The following is an 18,351-nucleotide window of genomic DNA, read 5'->3' on the forward strand; positions in this document are numbered from 1 at the left end:
TCTGAGGGGAGAATTCTTACATGGCACACACCTCTCCCCTTAAGGTTATATATTCAGTAAGTATAAGAGGAAGAAGAAAAGTGAGCTTTAGAAGGATTATGAAATTGAGCTCTAGTTCAGCTTTCAGAAAAACACTCCTATTGTTCTAGAATGGTTACAACTCTATCAAAGTCACAAAGGCATTAGCAGCTAACAGCAGAGAGCTTCTGAATTGAGAGAGCTTTTCTATCATGCCCTTGGCATCCTGTTAGCATCTTAGATCATTTATTGACTTAATAACATCTATACAAATTAAGGTCTGTAATCCTAGCTACTCAGAGGCTGAGACTGGAGGGTTATGGTTCAAAGCCAGTTTGAGCAAACAAATCCATGACACTCTTATTACCAATTAACTACCAAAAAGCTGGAAGTGGAGCCATGGTTCAAGTAGTAGAGCACCAACTATGAGCAAAAGGCTGTGGCACAGAGCCAGGGCCCTTAGTTCAAGACCTTGTGCTGGCACATACACACATGTGTGTACACTCACAAACACAGGCACAGATGTTCTTTTCATAGAGAATCCTTCCTTTAATAAGTTACACTGCTAAACAGAAATTGACTTGTACTTAACTAGTATCTAAGATGCTTTCAATTCTACTTGCTGAACCAAATATGCCTTCAAAGTCAAGAGAATGAAGTGGTAAAAGTGCTAGCTATCTATGTGACCACAAGATACTACAACATTTAGCAAATTCCACAACATAGGAGAAAAGACATCATCAGAAGAAAAGTTACAGCTCATTGCCAAAAGTCCTCCAGAGTAGATTAAAACAGCTATTCTCTGAGAGCAAGACCAACCTCGAATTTCTAAGTTATGATTTTAGTGCAGTTTATTGTGGAGATATATCTTTTAGTAAGAAATACATTTTATATAATGACCCAGTAAATACCTATATGTATATGTGTATATAATAAAATATATTGCAAAAAGTTTCAAAATTCAATGTTCCAACCATATGCAGATACACTGATATTATCTATTCTTTCTTGTCTTTCTAAATTCTGGTTACAACCCAATACATTAAACTTATAATCATGATTCGCCACCTGGGATACTCTGCTGGACACTATTCACAATGGTCTTTACATTATAAAAATTTCTCTCCTGAGATGTGCAGAGGGTGACCAAACTGTCTTGCTTTGTACACCAAATACTAAGGAAATACTTTCTTATCACAAGCAAACACTGAAGTTACAAATACCAAATTTACTGTTATTTACTGTATTTTTACAAATTTACTGTATTTACAAATACCAAAATTACTATAATACTTCTTGCTAGGTGACTCAGCAACCCAGACTAACTGCCATCCTTAGCTGCATGGGGAAACTACACAAGCACCAACTCTGTACTCCTGTACCTCATGCGGTAGTGGAGCCGAAGTGACATCTTGTCATTGACAGTGATGATGTGGTTTGGAGCATACCAGAGTTTGGTGTTCTCATCATATAAGGCAAAGAGGTTGTGGCATAAAGGAGAGATACCTAGGGAAGAGAGCATAAGAAAATTACAGAAATTCATTTGACCATCTGTTTCCAAAGTATGACACATGCAAAGGTAAGAAATTCTCTTATCTAAAAAGAATCTAGGTCACTTTATCCTCTTAGGGTAAATGAAACTTTTAACCATGTTCAGTCAGGTAGTTTTAACCCATTCATAAAATAAAGAACTACACCAACTGGAAAGTATGTACATACTTCCTGGCAAACTAATATGTACATACTTCCTAATGTAAAAACAAAAGTTGTTATTTCTCATTTTAGTTGTCTATGAAAAAGTCTTACAGAAACTTGATTAACAGATTTTTATCTTTTTCAGTCTGAGAGGCCTCAGTTCCATCTAATGTATACTATGCTAATCACAGTCAGAAACAGTCTTGGAGGAAATCTTCAATTTGCTTCCTTTAAAATATGTTTAAACAATTCTAGTACACTATGATATAAATTAAATATGCAAAGAAATTCCTGGCAGTAGTACACACAAACTGCATTTTAGAATACTAAAAAGAAGTGATTCTGGCAGTAATTAAAATGTATTGCCATTAATAATAAATATACTTCTTAAGTACTCTACTTAGCAAGGAGGTATATGCTTAACAAAGCTGGCCAGTAGAGCTTTATCTCCCCAACACATGCTTTAATAACAAGCAGGACAGAAAAAAAAAATAAGGAGATTATGAAGCTATTCACTTCAGAGCCCAGGATGAAAGAAAGACTTGTAATTCCAACAGGTATATAAAGATACATAGTGCCTACAAGCATTACTGGTGGTTTCAGGACCAATCAGACCTCAAACAGGAAACTTAAATGACAAAAATCATGGGGGAAAATGAGATAATGGATGCTTATTCTCAAGTCAGATACCTGAAATGAGAATGACATTGGCAGGTCCCTTGCCTGGTCCCAAACAGCCTGACAGGGACTCTTTCTAATGCAATAAAAAAAAACCAAAAAGCAAACAAACATTACTAAACAAACATAAAAAGGTCTAGGACAGACCTATCAGAGGATCACAATAGCTCAACAGCTATGTACATATGATTATTTAAGATGAGGCTAAGCAAAATGAACTCCAAGAGAAGGAAACAGGAGGATTTTATGGTTGTCATTATGTTTAATGTACTAGATGAACTTCCTTTGGCATACCCCATGTGGTTACTGTATATGATTTTGGTACACTGGATATTGTATATATGCTTACCTGAACTAGGGAAGGGAAAGAAAAATGAGGGAGGGTGTAACAAATATGACAAGAAATGTACTCACTACCTTATTATGTAACTATACCCCCTCTGTACATCACTTTGTCAATAAAATTTAATAAAAATAACAAAATAAAATAAAAATTTAAAACATGCCAAAAAGTAAAAAGAGGAAGAACTAGTTAAGGATGGTTTGATTCCCCTGAGTATTTTCCTGATACCTCAATTCTTACCTAGTAAGAAACATAAAAGCCAGGCTAGAGGCATGGTTCAAGTGGTAGAATGCCAGGCAAGCAAGTCAAATGAGCACAAGACTTAAAGTTCAAACCTTAGTATTGACAATTTTATCACTTCAGAAGATAATCTCCTTCTTATGAATGGAAGAGGCATTTCAGCAGCATTTTCACTTGAGAATAATGGCCAATGGCTCCTAGCTCCAGTATTACTGGGACTGTTTCAGCTGTGCTAAAGATTTTCATTCATAAATTTGTTTCTGTGGGCTGGTCTGGAAATGTGTGTGTGTGTATCCATATTTGAATGTATACAGACATTTGAAGCATAATTTATATGTAATCATGACAGTGTAGTAATTCTAACACCTTACTTATCTGTACTATCTATTAAGGAGAAGATCAAAGACCCCTTTTCATTCAAAAGTACTGAAGACCAATAACAATACTAACATTTAATGAGGGCTACATGTCAGGCAGAAGGCTAACATTATTACGTTTGCTCTCCTCTACTTCTCATGATAATGAAGCATTACTTTTGCCATTTTACAAATGAAGAAACCTGTGGCCTCCGAGATCTAGTCTGATCAGGATTATTTAGTTATATGCAGAATTAAGACTGGAATCAAGACAGAGATACTGAGGGGATGAAGCAATTAAAAAATGAATAGAACTTTACCACAGTTAGGGAGATAATAGATTTTTTATTTTATTTATTTATTTATTTTTTTTTTTTTTTTGCCAGTCCTGGGGCTTGGACTCAGGGCCTGAGCACTGTCCCTGGCTTCTTTTTACTCAAGGCTAGCACTCTGCCACTTGAGCCACAGCACCACTTCTGGCCATTTTCTGTATATGTGGTGCTGGGGAATCGAACCCAGGGCCTCATGTATATGAGGCAGGCACTCTTGCCACTAGGCCATATCCCCAGCCCGATAATAGATTTTTTAAAAAGCTGCCCTCAAAATATCATTTACTGTTCTAACAGTGATAGCTACAAAAATGTTTTGTGTTTATGTATTTTTATTATCTTTAAATAGTTGTACAAAGAAGTTACCATTAACAAAGCAGTTCGTGGATACAATGCTTCTTGGTAAATGTCACCCCTCTCAACATTCTCACCCATTCCTTTCCTACCTACCCCTTCCCTCACTCTTCTTAATTTTGTAGATCACACACACACACACACGCACACACACACGTACACACATACACACATACACTAGATTCTAGTCTTCATTTTCCCCACTTTTCCTCTTCATTTGTCTACTCCTTCCCGCTTGACCCGACCCAACCCCTTTTGAGTATCTGTTTCCTGGTGTTTTATTTCTCTGGACTTTAATTTTGGCTTTCAAAAGAAATTACACTAGTTGAGGTCTGCCTTGCACCTACCATATGTCAGTTAATACATTTATATTCACTTGTATACCACCAAACATATTTATGAGTCTGTAAGCTAAATCTTCCACATAAAAGAGGAAACATGGATCCTTTTGTCTCGCTGGGATAGACTTACTTCATTTATAACAAACTGTTACCTGTACAGTTACTCACACCTGTAATCCCAACTACTCAAAAGGAAGAGATCAAGGGGATTTTAGTTGGAGGTCAACACTGAACAAAAGGTTCACTAGACCATGCCTCAACAAATAAAAGATGATTTGGTAGTGTTTGCTCATCATCCCAACAAGGTAAGAGACATAAATAGGATCATGGTCCAATCAGTCTACTCATATATATGAGATCCTATTCAAAATATATCTAAAGCCAATAGGGTGAACAAGGTTCAAGTGTTAGAACACCTGCCTAGCAAGCCAAAGATTCTGAGTTCAAAAGCCCCAGTACCAGGGAAAAAAAAAGATTAAACTTTTGCAATATTCCAACAGAAACACTATCCATTCTATACAGACTGGGCTTAGGAACTGACACCCTAATTGACTGATTGGGGCCCAGAGTTACATGGGATAGATTACAATGACCAACTCAGACCCACAGCTTCCCTCCTATCATCTTCCCCTGCTGGTCTGCAGTTCTGCAGAAGAGATTCTTGCTAACAGACTAATGAGGTTTATACCTGTAGTGCCAATGGCAACAAGTATGACTAAGAGAATAAGCATTACTAACCAAATTTCAAGGGAAAGGATAGAAAATAAACAAGGAAACAAAAAGCCTTAAAGGAAGCTTGGTGTCAGTAGCTCTGTAATTCTAACTACTCAGGAATATGAGACAGAGAATAAAGATTCCAAGCCCATGCAGTCAGAAAAGTCCAACTCCAATTAACCAGCAAAAACCTAGACTAGAGACATGGCTCAAGAGGTAGAATACCGACTATGAGCAAGAGAGCTGAGCAAAAACACCAAGAACAGAACTGGCACCAAAAAAGTCTCAAAACACTCATTAATTACAAATACATTTAAAGCTGCTATATAATGCTATTTCCCATATATGCATTTGCTGCTTACTCAAAATAATTTAAAATTATGGCTTAGTTTTCCACTACCCTATATAATTTAGCCCATTTTATCCTATTTCATGTTTAATCAGCAAGTTTATTTTACCTTTTCTTGTAGCACAGCTCTCTCCCTTTCTGGTGCTGATACATAAAGCTTTTTAAGCTGAAGGATATATCAGAGAAGAATGGGGTTTCTGGACAAGGTACATTACTAACAAGGTAGGTATTTCTTGAAATAACTATGCTATCCCTATAATGCTATTTTGTGTATGGATATGTGCCAGTATGGGCTTGAACTCCAGGCCTTGCACTCTCATTCAGCTTTTTCTATTACCTGAGCTATACCTCTACTTCCAAATTTTTGGTGGTTAACTGGAGATAAAGAGTCTCATGGATTTGTATGCCTGGGATGACTTCAAAATGAAATTCTCAGATTTCAGCCTCATGTAGCTAATAAGATTATAGGCATGAACTACCTGATTAAACCTGAAACTAAGTTTCTATGCCTTAATTTCACTTGTCATTTAAAATCAGGTAAGTAAAAGCTATTCAAGTCAAGTTGAAAAGGTAGTAAAAGGAGGTTTTCTGTGTTAGGTGCTTTGGTTTCTCACCTTCAGAGGTGAGAGGCTAACTTTAAGTAAGACAAGCCTCACTTTAAAAAAAAAAAAAAAACAGACCGTTATTAACAGCTTCACTGTCCCTTTTCACCACCTGACAACTTGACCAAGCCACAAAGCAGCACTTAACTTCTTACTTCAACCCAGCACCACAATGAGGAAGAGCAAGCCATGGTAGCAAAAAAAGTGGCCAGACTGTAGGAGTTCTGAATAATTCCTAATATACTGAGAGATGCTGCTCACTGAGCTTGTGCTTTGTTTTAGGTGCTTTAGATACAATCTCATCAACAATTAATGTTATCCCAGCCATATAGATGTGAGATAAATAAGAACTGAGTCTCAATCTCATGTGGTGGTACAAGCTTGTAATTCTGCACTTGAGACTGAGACAAAGGACTGTGAATCTGAAATCAGCTTGGGCTACACAGTAAAACCCTATCTCAAAAGAAGAAAAGGCTAAGCCCACACAGAAGCAACCATCATCCCTTGGAATTCAATAGCTCACTAGTGATACAGACAGCGTAAGTTACTTTACAGTGACAAGTAAAACCGCAGAATTAAAATTATTGGCTAAAGATCAATTAATTGGAAATAAGTGGCAATGGCAGAGACAAGGCAGAACCCTGCCTCCTGGGAGGGTTCCATACTTTGCTTCTCAGCAAAACTAAGAGGGAAAGAGACTTCAGATCTGCTTTTGGGGCAGTGGCACACAGCCTCCCAAGCCCTATCATCAATACTCACTGCATTCCTGCGCGGCCCGGATGCACAGTTCCTCTGCTGTGTACTGTCCACTGCCCAGTCGGAGGGGCTCTCTGTCCAACAGATAGAAGGTCACTTCTACCCCTGGCTCAGGGACCACCTGATTCACCTCAGACTTCTTGGAGCTCCTCATTTTAGCACAGAAAGCCATGGCATTGCAGTCCTCTTTTATGTTTAGATACTATGTGGGGGAAAAGACAAGATAATGTGGTCATTCCAGGTGCTAAAAGTTCAAGTGGTAAGAGTCCTGTGAAGGTAAGAGCAGAAATACTTGATGCTGGGTAAGTACCACTGCTCTTTCTCTTATGAAAAACCACAGACATTAAAATATGGAAATAATTAACTAATTAAATTATTAACATAATTAGTGTGTTAATTAATAACTACAGTCAAACCATTTTCTTAACAATCAAAATAAGCTTAAAACATGACCCAGGGGAATTTGTTTTCTCTACTAGCACACAAACTGCACTTGAAAAATGTGGTCTACTCTGGAACAAAAGACATAAAGGGACTGACTCATAATTATTATTGTTTCTACCTTTACTAGGATTATAAGAGATCATGAGATTCTTTCTCAGTTTGTTTGTGTGTGTGTGTGTGTGTGTGTGTGTGTGCGCGCGCGCGCGCTCACACGCGCACCTGTCCTGGGGCTTGAACTCTGGGCCTGGGCTCTGTCTGTCCCTAAGCCTCTTTGTGCTCAAGTCTGGTGCTCTACCAGTTCAGCCACAGTACCACTTCTGGCTTTTTCTAAGTAGTTTACTAAAGGTAAGACTTTCTGCCCAGGCTGGCTTCATCTTCAGATCTTAGCCACCTGAGTAGCTAGAATTATGGGTGTGAGCCACTAGTTCTTATGTGTTTACTTCTTAGTAAACAGCAAGCTGGGTGAGGGCATAAATCACATCATCATGCCTCCATCTGAGACAGAGGACACAAAATGACTACCTAGACATGTTCATACAGAAGGGCCATGAAAGGTAAGAATGGAGCCAGGTCCCTATCACCTTGTAGGCAAGGACCTCTAGCCAATGGAAGAATGGGAAGCCTTGAGGTGGAAAGGAAGGACCCAAGGATGAGGTATGGTAAGTTAGTCACTCCCAAAGCCCTCAAAAGTGAGAACTAGGGACAAAAAAGCAGCCTCAGCTTAGTAGCTGAGCCATAGGCTAGGCCAAAGAAGAGCAAGTGAAAGTCCTACATATTTTTTCCTTCCCTTTTCTCAGTACCAATGGCCTAAAAACTAATTTCTGGCTCCCAGACTTCTATTTTCTTCCTACCTGCCATACAAGCCTTCAGCTAGCCCTAAAGTAAATATCTTTGAAAATTATCAGATCCTCCAGTTTCCCATTAATCTACAAACAAGTTCTCAAACTCTTAAACCAAGGCCCTTCCTCTCCAGGCCAGTCTGACTCACTGTTTCATGTCCGGTCATTCTCCACTTCTTACTTCAGGCTTGAAACCACAGGATACCAGCAGTCTTGGCCCCCTTCTTCCCAGTGTTGTTTCTCACCTCTATCTCTTCTCATGCTGTCTCCTCTACAGAGATGCCTTCCTTCCCTGTACTTCTTTCATGGTAAACTTCAATGTTCTTTAGAACTCAGGCCACATAGTACCTTCTTTAGGAAGTCTTCACTGAACCTCAGTTCCATCTCTAAAGTGGATGCTCCCTCCCCTCTGCCCCTAAACTCAATACACTACATTAGCCACAATGAAAGATGCCAGCTTATTCACCTTTTGTGAGGTCTCTGGGAACAAGAACTGTGACTCATGTTCATGTTCCTAGTTTGAAGCACAGAGGCTTACATAGTGGTGCTTGTATAATTAAAAATCCAAGGAAGACCCATAACAAGAAAAATCTATGGGGCAGACAGTAGTCATAGTTCTTTTCATCAAATCCATTTTTGTTTATTAGCTGCCCTGGTAAGGGGAGAAGGGATGCCTTCAAGAGGGGAATTAAACAGATATTCAAAATAAAAAGGCATTACATTTTAATTGCTTAGTCTCCAAAAGAAACCTAAAAACTAGGATCCTCTGGAAATCAGGCTGAACGCTACAAGATTATTATTCCTTGCAGTTTCAATCAGCAGGCAAGACCATTTTAAATCCCAACACTCAGACCCTAATTTCATTCCACATTAAAAAACTGAAAGGAAGCCAAACACTGGTGAGTTAAGTCCTAGCTACTCAGGAGGCTGAAATCTGAGGATCTGCCGTTCAAGCCAGCCTTGATAGGAAGTTCCTTGAGACTCTGACCTCCAATTAATCACTAAAAAATCAGAAGTATATATAGCAGTGGCTCACATGGGAGAGCACTAGCCTGAGCACAAAACTCAAAGACAGGGCCCAGGTCCTCAGGCCCAGGCCCCAGGACAGGCATTCGCATGCGCGTGCACGTGCGTGTGTGCGCGCACACACACAAATTAGGTGGAAAACAGAATTGTTAAAAGCTTGCTTTATAATGTTTTATGAAAATCTTCTGTCTTAGAGTTTTTTTTATATACATGACAGAGGAAAAACGGAAAGAATCATACCCCTTAACTTAAAGAAAATTATCAGGTAATTATGCATAATTATACATGAATAAAGTGTAGGACCATTAGAAAAACATATCCACCAGGAGAGCTCTACTAAACAAGAAACATCAAAGATATATAGTTATATGCATCAATACTAAACAATGTACCTGGCACCCTACAAAGTGTAAAGGCCTAATATAGGTATGTTACAGTCCTCTGAACTGTGCCTACACATATTAAAATCTAGATGAACATACAATAAGTTGTTAATGATAGTACTTAAGAGAAATTATAAGGTAACTAACTTTTTTATTCCTTCTTTTTAGTGCTTTTATACTTGAAAGTTTTTTAGCTTAACATTGAGAATGAATAAGATATTACTTTTCTAAAATTAAAGAATATAATACAAGTTTCTTTATTCTCTTTAAAAGATAGGTATTTTCCTTAAATTTTTTTTTTTTTAAAGAATCTTAGCCAGGCATGGTGACACAGGTCTGTAATCCTGATACTCAAGAGGAGGCAGGAAGACTGCCAGTTCAAGTCTAGCCTAGTCTACATAATAACAAGATCCTGTCACCAAAAGAAAGGGGTGGGGGAGACAAGAGGGAAGAGGGAAAAAGGGTAAGGGGAAGAGAGGGAAGGGGAAAGAAAGAGGGGAGGGGAGGGGAGGGAAAAAGGGGAATGGAAGGAAGGTGAGGGAAGAAAGGAAAAGAAAATCTACTTACCTGCATTTATTCGGCTGTCCAATGTCCCACAAAAAGCAGACTGGGTTTTCTTCTCAATTTTTCAGTCCATTGAGAGCTGAGCTAAAGATAAAAATAAATAAGTCAGATTGGAAGGAAAGAGAAAGATTGATAAGGACATTAAGAGTAACGGGGTATAAACAACAAAGATACTACTTTAAGTATTCTAAGAAAAGAAGCCAGGACTGTGACTTTCTGTCACAGGGATACTGTGAAGAATAGAGGGTGACAGTATAGGACACCCAAAAATGCAAATTTTTAGAAATAAATTAGTTTCACAAAGAAAGAGCTTCCAAATTCAGTGATTCAAAATTGGTTCCAAGATAACAAAGATTATTATCTCAGTTTTCCATCCTATCATTCATTTATTTTATCAGACTTGGGATTGGGAAAAGCACAGTCCTGGGCACTGTGTGGCAGCAGTGGATGGGAAGCAGGAAAGACATGAGGAATGGCTATCTGGGAGGCTTGGAGCAGCATTCCCACAGGATTTATAGTCAAGGGAGAAATGCACCAACAAAAACAAACCTAACTTCAACAGAGTGAGTGTGTTGCAAAATCATCTTGCATACCTCTGACAAACTCTGACATGCTGGCTAAAGCTAAGTGGGGAAAGTTTTCTGCAGTGGATCAGACTTTAGTAAAAGTAAACACAGGAGACCAGGCAGGAAACACAAGCAAGATGTGAACAATTTTTACAAGATTCAAAGAATGAACCACTATACCTTCGTCTATTTAAAATTAAAACAAACAATTATTTGAACTATGTGAATAGGCACCGTTTCCTATACCAAGAAAGCATCTAAAAATCAGCTTAACATGACTAGTCACTATGGTTCACACCCATATCCCAGCTGCTCAAGAGGTGGGGATTGGAAAGATCATGATCCAGACTAGCCTAGGCAAAAAAGTTAGTGAAACCCCATCTTAACCAGTAAGTAGAGCATAGTGGTGCATGCTTGTCAACCCAGCTGTGTGGAAGGATGTTTGGTAAAGAATCACAGTCCAACACCAGGCCAGGACAAATGCATTTATATACCTGAAAAATAGCTAAAGCAAAAAAGGATGGGAATACAGCTCAAATGGTAGGACACCTGGCTAACAAGCATGAGGTCTGAATGTTAATGCCTTGCCGTGACTCCGAAGTAGAACTTAAAATACCATATTTAGATTCTTCCATTCAACAAGTAGTTTTGTGCAATTCTCTATGTCAAAAACTAAGCTAGATGACGGGGATACCGCAAAGAAAAATAGTAATATGGTCCCTGCCCATATAGAGCTTTCAGTCTACAGGAACAACAGAAGCAGAGAAGCTGAAACAAATGTCATTAAAAACAACTAAAGATACCATGAAAAAAAAACCCAGAGATCATACAACAGGGGAAGTGTGAGCTAATCTGGGGCCCAAGAGGGCAGTAACATAGAGTTAAGATACGATGGTTGTTTCAGCAGTGGAGCACCAAGTCAAAAAGAAAATAGTTCAGACCGAAGGATCAGCAGGTATAAAGGCCCCGAAGAGGGAAGGTACTAGACTGGGGAAACCTTCTACAACATTCATATTGACATCTGTACACAGACCAGCACTAGCAACTCATGGACAGTTTGCTAAGAGTATGTTGTTCAACCTCAGGTTTTGCCAGGGTGCACCATTATCTGTTGCTGCCATGGAAGAACAAAAGATGGCCAAAGAACTCCCTGTGATGGAGTACAAAGAAGCTTGAGCCTGACCAGGAAAGGGACATAGACTGAGAACCTGTAGGGCAGGAAGGAATCAAGTGTCCCACCCAAGCCTGTTTTTCTTTCAGAAAGACTACTGCATAAAACTTTTTAGAACTTACATATCTTTAGAATATGTACCATTAGTCTGTGTTATTTAAACTTAGGAATCACTGACTTTCTGTGAACAATTTGTAAGATTGAAAGGTCAGTCTAAAATCATTATGGTTCTTCTCCAACTAGAATTCCATAACAACCTGTAAGCAAGGAGACTGGTTTTCCCATCATTCTTTCACACACACATATACACACATACACACACACACACACACACACACACGCATATATGTGTATATATAACTACTTTAAATAGTTATACAAAGGAGCTGTCATTAAACAAAGCAGTTTGTGGATACAATGCATGTTGATCAATGCCACCCCTTTCAACATTCTGACCCAGCCCTACCTCCCCAAAGGAGTTTCCCTTACTTTTCCTAATTTTGTAAGGTATGCACTGAATATTTTTTTCTGAGACCTGGCCTCAAACTTGGTATCTGATACTTTTCACTCACTGGCTGACTTGAGCCACACCTCTAACCTCTGCATTGACTCACTGACTACATTCTCCTCAACCCTTCTACTCATGTCTTCCCTCCTACCCCTGACCACACCCTCTTTCATGTACCCATCTGCAAAGAAATGAAAGGGACCTGGAAAAAATTACAAGTGAAGTCAGGCTCAGATATACAAAGGCTGCATGTTTTTTTCCTCACATGTGGAAGCTACAATTAGTTTATAAATATAAAACTAAATATGTAGGGTGGCATGCAAGTGTACATAAATGTATTAGCTAAAGTAGATTCATGGGAGAATTCAAACAGTGTAGGAAAGGCTAAAGCATTCTTTCTTTACTGCAAGCAACACTCTGTATTGAAATCATGTTAAACTTCCAATATGGCTGAACAGGACAATAATATGGTACATATTCATTATTCTTCATCTTAAATTGACAAAACAAGATTAGCAATCAGATTCTTAGACAATCTACATTTAACTATAATATTTTTGTATGCTGATTTATAAAATAAAACCCCTGTTCTCAGGGAATTGACATTCTAATAATTTTTTAAACAACCACACAGCACTTAAAAAGCATGCTGGGCTCTGTTCTAATAAGCCCTTTATATGTAGAACTGTGAATGACAACTCTCTCATTAATGATGTTTTTAGTGTATGAGCTTCATCCAAATAACACTTCAAAATAAACTAAGCAACATTATGTAGCTAACTTTTAAAACAAGTAGAAAAGAGCAAGATCATTTAATAAACACTTTGGCTAATTCCAGGAAACCAATCCAAGTTTCTTACTATAAGATACAAAAGAAAAATCTTCAATGTTAAAAATGAAGTCCAATAGAAATTATAAGTATCTTTTAAAAAGAACATGATTCACAGGGGCCTGACTCCCACTCAAATGAATACAAAGTAACTTAGAAAATGAGGATGATAAAAGCTGAGCAATTAAAAGCTTTTTGATAAAAGCAGTGAATTCTCCAATGATTTAAAAGGATTACATCTGTGGCTCAATTTTATAGATGCTGCGTTGTATGAGAAAAAATTCAGATAAAATTTGTAAATTTCTTTAGTTTCTCACATTCTCATGTAGGTAGCAAAGAGCTCTGATAGTTTCTGAATGACAGAAAAGTAAAAGAAACAAAACGGCTCTGTGAGTCCAAACACTGCCTAATTGCAATGTACGGGATGTAACGTTATTTTCAATGAGCAAAATTCCAGAAATCTTGGATAAAAGATTTCCCAAGGGCATCATTTGAAATACTAGTATTTGTGCAAGGGAAGAACTGAAAATTAAAATTCAGACAGTGAACAAAAGAAATAGAAAAGGAAACCATTTGAGTTTTTAAATTATTTTATTTTCCTTAAGTAGTTGTACAGATAGGGTCCAACATATGAATTTACGAGTGCAAATAAATCTTTATCAATGTCACTCCTTTGAAAATCATTCTCCCCAATCTCTCCCAACCCTACCAAATACTATCATTACAATGTGGCTGCTTTTGGCCCAAAGACCACACTATCACATTTATGTGGTAAAAACTGATTAACTTAAAACCAACAAAAGATCCAAAGTCAAATGTTATGAGCATCTGGTTATTTTCATTAAAGATATACTTTCACATATAGGTAATTATCTTATGTCAGACTTCGGGGAATCAGAGCCTCTGGTTTCCAAAACAGAAAATACAAGTAAAATGCTGATGAACTGAACTTAGAAAAACTGAAAAGAGATATATAATGAAAATGTCCTGAAAGTAGCCACTTGATGGACTACAGTTCTAACAACAAGAATCTAACTAGGCACTAACCACCTTCACATCTCATGCACGTTTTAACTCTCATTAAAAACATTGAGAGCTTAGAGGCTAATCAGTGCAAGTGTGTGACTCCTGATTCCCATGGTAGGGACCAACATAAATACTCCAAAGTGGTCAGCAGCATTGTCTTCTCTGGATTTTTAGTGCTTTTCATAGTCTTACATCTATCTAGCAGACTGAGCTCATTCCAGCACCTTTGCTTCTAGAGAAAAAGAACTGTCATTTAAAAAAAAATCATTCCAGCACCCTACCTTATCTGTGTTCTAGCCCACAACTAAGGCACTGCCGCTTCACGGTGGGAGAACTCTGGAGACTCTAGCATAAGCCCATCTCATGAGGGCCAGGAAAGCCGCTGCTTCTTTCTCTTCTAGCTGTGCCACCAGTCACTTCACACTCATAAAGCCACAGAAATGACTTGTGCCTCCCGTTACCAGACCCCACTGCTTTACTGATGATAATGGCTGATGAAAGCATTGCAAGATACTGTAAAGCAGATGGATTCTAGCCAAAAAGATGACATAATATAAATTTAAAATCTTTTTTTTATGTCAGTAAGTCAGAATTATGGCTTTTCTATATGCCACTCCTGCCACATAGAATAATTCACTTCTAACTATAGTAGCAGTTCCAGGAATACCCCAGAATCGTAAATGCTGTTTCACTTACAATAAACTTCTAGGGATGATCAAACAATCAATGCCAAGTCGATGGTTCGAGCTCTCTGTATTGCTAATGAGCCTGCTTTAGCTGAGAGAAGGTAAGAGAATACAGTACTTTGCTTAATTAAAGTCAATAAGTGTCCACCTGAAAACAATTTTGTACCAAGATACTGGACTGCTGCTAGCGCTCTATTTTTCTTTTTCTTCTTTTTAACTAATAACTAGTAATACATCTAAAGTGTAATTGAAGAAGATGGTACATGCTTAGTAAGGCCATACACGTTCTTAAAGACAAAAAAAACACGATGCAGAAGTACACATCCAAAAAGGTGCCACGGGGTGGGGCATAGTGGCACCTACCCATAAACCTAGTACTCAGGAGGCTCAGGCAGGAGTATCACAAGTTCAAAGCTAGCTAGGGATATATAATAAAAATTTGACTTGGAGGTGGAAGGGTGGGGGGAGTGTACTTTGTAATCATTCATCCTAAAGTAATTACAAAGCATTTGGGCCTATCATTTATATAGTACTTTATCACTTAAAGTGTTCACATCTATAACTTCACTCTCTTTCACAGATGAGAAGACTTAGTTTCAGATGTTCCCATAGTCAACTGGCCAGTAAGAAGTGAGGATTAAGTCTCAAATATACTTCTTGTACTCCAGCCTCACTGTCCTTTCCATTCGCCACACTATCCTGAGGAAGGCACATAGCTTCAGGGAATCCAAAGATGTAACAGGATAGATGTGAACCCAGAAAAACCTTGCACTCTAGCTTCAGCTGACAAGACTAACATACAGGTACTTCGAGTCGGAAGACACAAAAGAGCCACAGAGACACAGGAAGACTTGCAGTCAAGAAAGCAGAAGGTAATGCTTTGGGCTGTGAATCATATGGGAGAGTGACCCTGCTTGGGTTTGGAGAAAAGAAGCCTTCAGGTGACAGATAGGTAGGATACAGCTCTTCCAGGAAAGCACTGGAAGGGAGGAATACTGCAAGATGTCCAGGAAAGACCATGCAGACCAGGAAGGAGGACTGTACAGGAAAAAGGCAGACAGGAAGGAAAAGTGGCGAAGGGTATAAATGAAGACAGTCTGAACTCCAGCTTCTCCCTGCAGGCAGTAGGTAAGTTACCTATCAGAAAGAAGACCACTTCTGGTCCAGTTCTGCCAGGACTCACCCAAACCTGATCAAGCCTCTTAAGCTCTCTAAACTCAAATCTTCCTCAACGAACTTGTATTAAATAATGTTTAAGGATCCTTACAGAATGTAAGCAGTTTGAATCTTGGGCCTCCAGTCACCTTAACCTGGGTTCAAATCTTAGATCTGTTACTTATTGTGTGACCAAAGGTAAGTTTCTTAGCCTCTTAGTGTTTCAGTGTAAAATGGCAACTATAAAACTACCTACACTTCACAGGATTGTTGTGCTGATTCAAGAGTTATCTCTTACATACACCCATTAGGAAATTAGTTTTCTGTAAGCACATTAAGACTTGAAAACAGGGCTGGAAATATGGCCTAGTGGCAAGAGTGTTGCCTCGTATACATGAAGTCCTGGGTTCTATTCCTCAGCACCACATATACAGAAAAGGCCAGAAGTGGCGCTGTGGCCCAAGTGGCAGAGTGCTAGCTAGCCTTGAGTAAAAAGAAACCACGGACAGTGCTCAGGCCCTGAGTCCAAGCCCCAGGACTGGCAAAAAAAAAAAAGACTTGAAAACAACTTTAGACTTAAAAAAAAAAAAAAAAGGAAAAACAAACAAAACAATCTTGACTAACAAATGTTTAAAACCATACTATGGTACATTATAACATAGTTTTTCATTTCCACAATGTCATGAAGCAAAGACTTATAGATATTTGGTATTTATCTGGTAAAGCTTGAAGGTAACCACAATTTAAAAGAATACACAAGAAACAACCCTGTGTCTCCTACCCCTTGCTAACTTATTTGTGTGGCAACATGTTCATTTACTTTTCCTTCTATTTGTACAAATCTTTTGGGGAAGAAGTCCATCTAAAATGGTTTCCATAACTTTCAACCTTTAACCACTCAGTGTCCTTGGGTATAAATAACAGAAACTAGTTCTACTTACCTTAGGGGAAAAGTGAGTTTAAGGGACAAATGAAGTTTAAAGGACAAGTCTGAAATGGACACCACTGGCAGCAACAGCACAAGTCACCAGCAATCACTCCCAAATCAGTTGCTTTCAGCAGTGATCTCAAGCCACCCCCTCTATCTGCACCATTCCCTCAAAATTCAAGCCCTGGGAAAGAAGAGTTACCAGGGCTTGAGCCTAGTATGCCCTCAGTCATTTGTCCACACATCCTTCAGCTTCTGTACCACAATGGAAGATCATTCCAGAAATGAAGGGAGTTCAAGTACTACACAATCCCCCAAATGGTAAATTCCATTGCAGTATATACTCCAAAAAAATCCTGAGCATCTCACTCAAAACCTAAGTAGAGTTGAGTGGGGAAAGCAAAAATAAGACAATTTCAAGAAAAATGTTTTCCTACACTGTACCCTATACCTCTCCTCAGCCAAGAAATTATAAAGCATTTTTATGGTTACCTTTTGAATAGCAGTGCCAACAAAGGATTCACTCTTTTTCGTTTTCTCCTCTATTTCCCAGCCCCCCTTTTTTGTAAAGGGTGGGAGGAGTAGCCTATAGATCAAACTCAGGGCCTCACACAGGCTTGGCAAGTGCTCTCTATTACCGTTTTTTAGTCCCAGCCCAAGAACCCACTCCTAAACTGTAGAAAAAGCTCTGCAAAAAATATCAGTGTGATGATCTGTTCTGAACACTTAGCCCTCACCAAGACAGGAGCAACAAGGCAGAGCTCCAAGAGCCAAGAGGATCTTCTACCCTCCTCCCCATTCCCAATTTCCTCTAGCATCAGCTGAAATTCTAGTAAGAGCTATATATCACAACTTGATAGCCCAAGACCTTATGCTGACAGCCATGCCTCGCTGGCTGTAATTCCCAATAAGAAATACATTTTATAATACATAAAATGTCTCAAGTGGTAGTTCACCTGCCTAGAAAGTATGATACTATGTGCAATTCACACTAATTTCTATTCTATACTGTTTTCTTCTACTTAACATGTTTTAAAGCACTAACCCCCCCCACACACACATGCACACACACAAAGACACACACACACACACCTATAAAACAGCTAAGTAATCAGTAAGAAACCACACTTAGAAAACACTGGTTTAAAAAATTCAGCAAAAACATTAGGAATAAAACTGACCTTAAAATTGTTGTTTTTGAAAAACCTCGTTTCCATATCTTGGAGTTCATTTCGCTTAGCTTCGACATATATGACCATATGTACATAGCTACTGAGTTTTCATGTTGTTATTTTTAATGTACTATGTGAAATTATTTCTTTTTTCTTTTGTTCTTCTTTCCTATGATTTATCCCTTGCTGTCACTGTATTTGATTTCAGTACCCTGGGTATTGGGTATTGTATATACATTTAACTGAATTAGCGAAGGGAAAGAGAACATCCAAATGGTC

At 38.5% G+C, this 18,351-nt stretch overlaps 1 protein-coding gene across 1 annotated transcript in view; it reads right to left on the reverse strand.

The window, feature by feature from the left end:
• The window catches only part of Jak1 (Janus kinase 1), a 117,025-nt gene that overhangs the window by 56,714 nt on the left and 41,960 nt on the right, over nt 1-18,351 (reverse strand). The window contains exons 2-4 of the mRNA XM_048351480.1: nt 10,035-10,115; nt 6,779-6,977; nt 1,401-1,524 (exon numbers count right to left, since the gene is read on the reverse strand). Coding sequence (XP_048207437.1) covers nt 1,401-1,524; nt 6,779-6,977; nt 10,035-10,040 — 329 coding nt within the window. The 5' untranslated portion in view covers nt 10,041-10,115. The remainder of the gene's footprint in view (nt 1-1,400; nt 1,525-6,778; nt 6,978-10,034; nt 10,116-18,351) is intronic.

The sequence above is a fragment of the Perognathus longimembris genome, chromosome 7 (assembly GCF_023159225.1).
Source record: "Perognathus longimembris pacificus isolate PPM17 chromosome 7, ASM2315922v1, whole genome shotgun sequence".
Classification (NCBI taxonomy): Eukaryota; Metazoa; Chordata; class Mammalia; order Rodentia; family Heteromyidae; genus Perognathus; species Perognathus longimembris.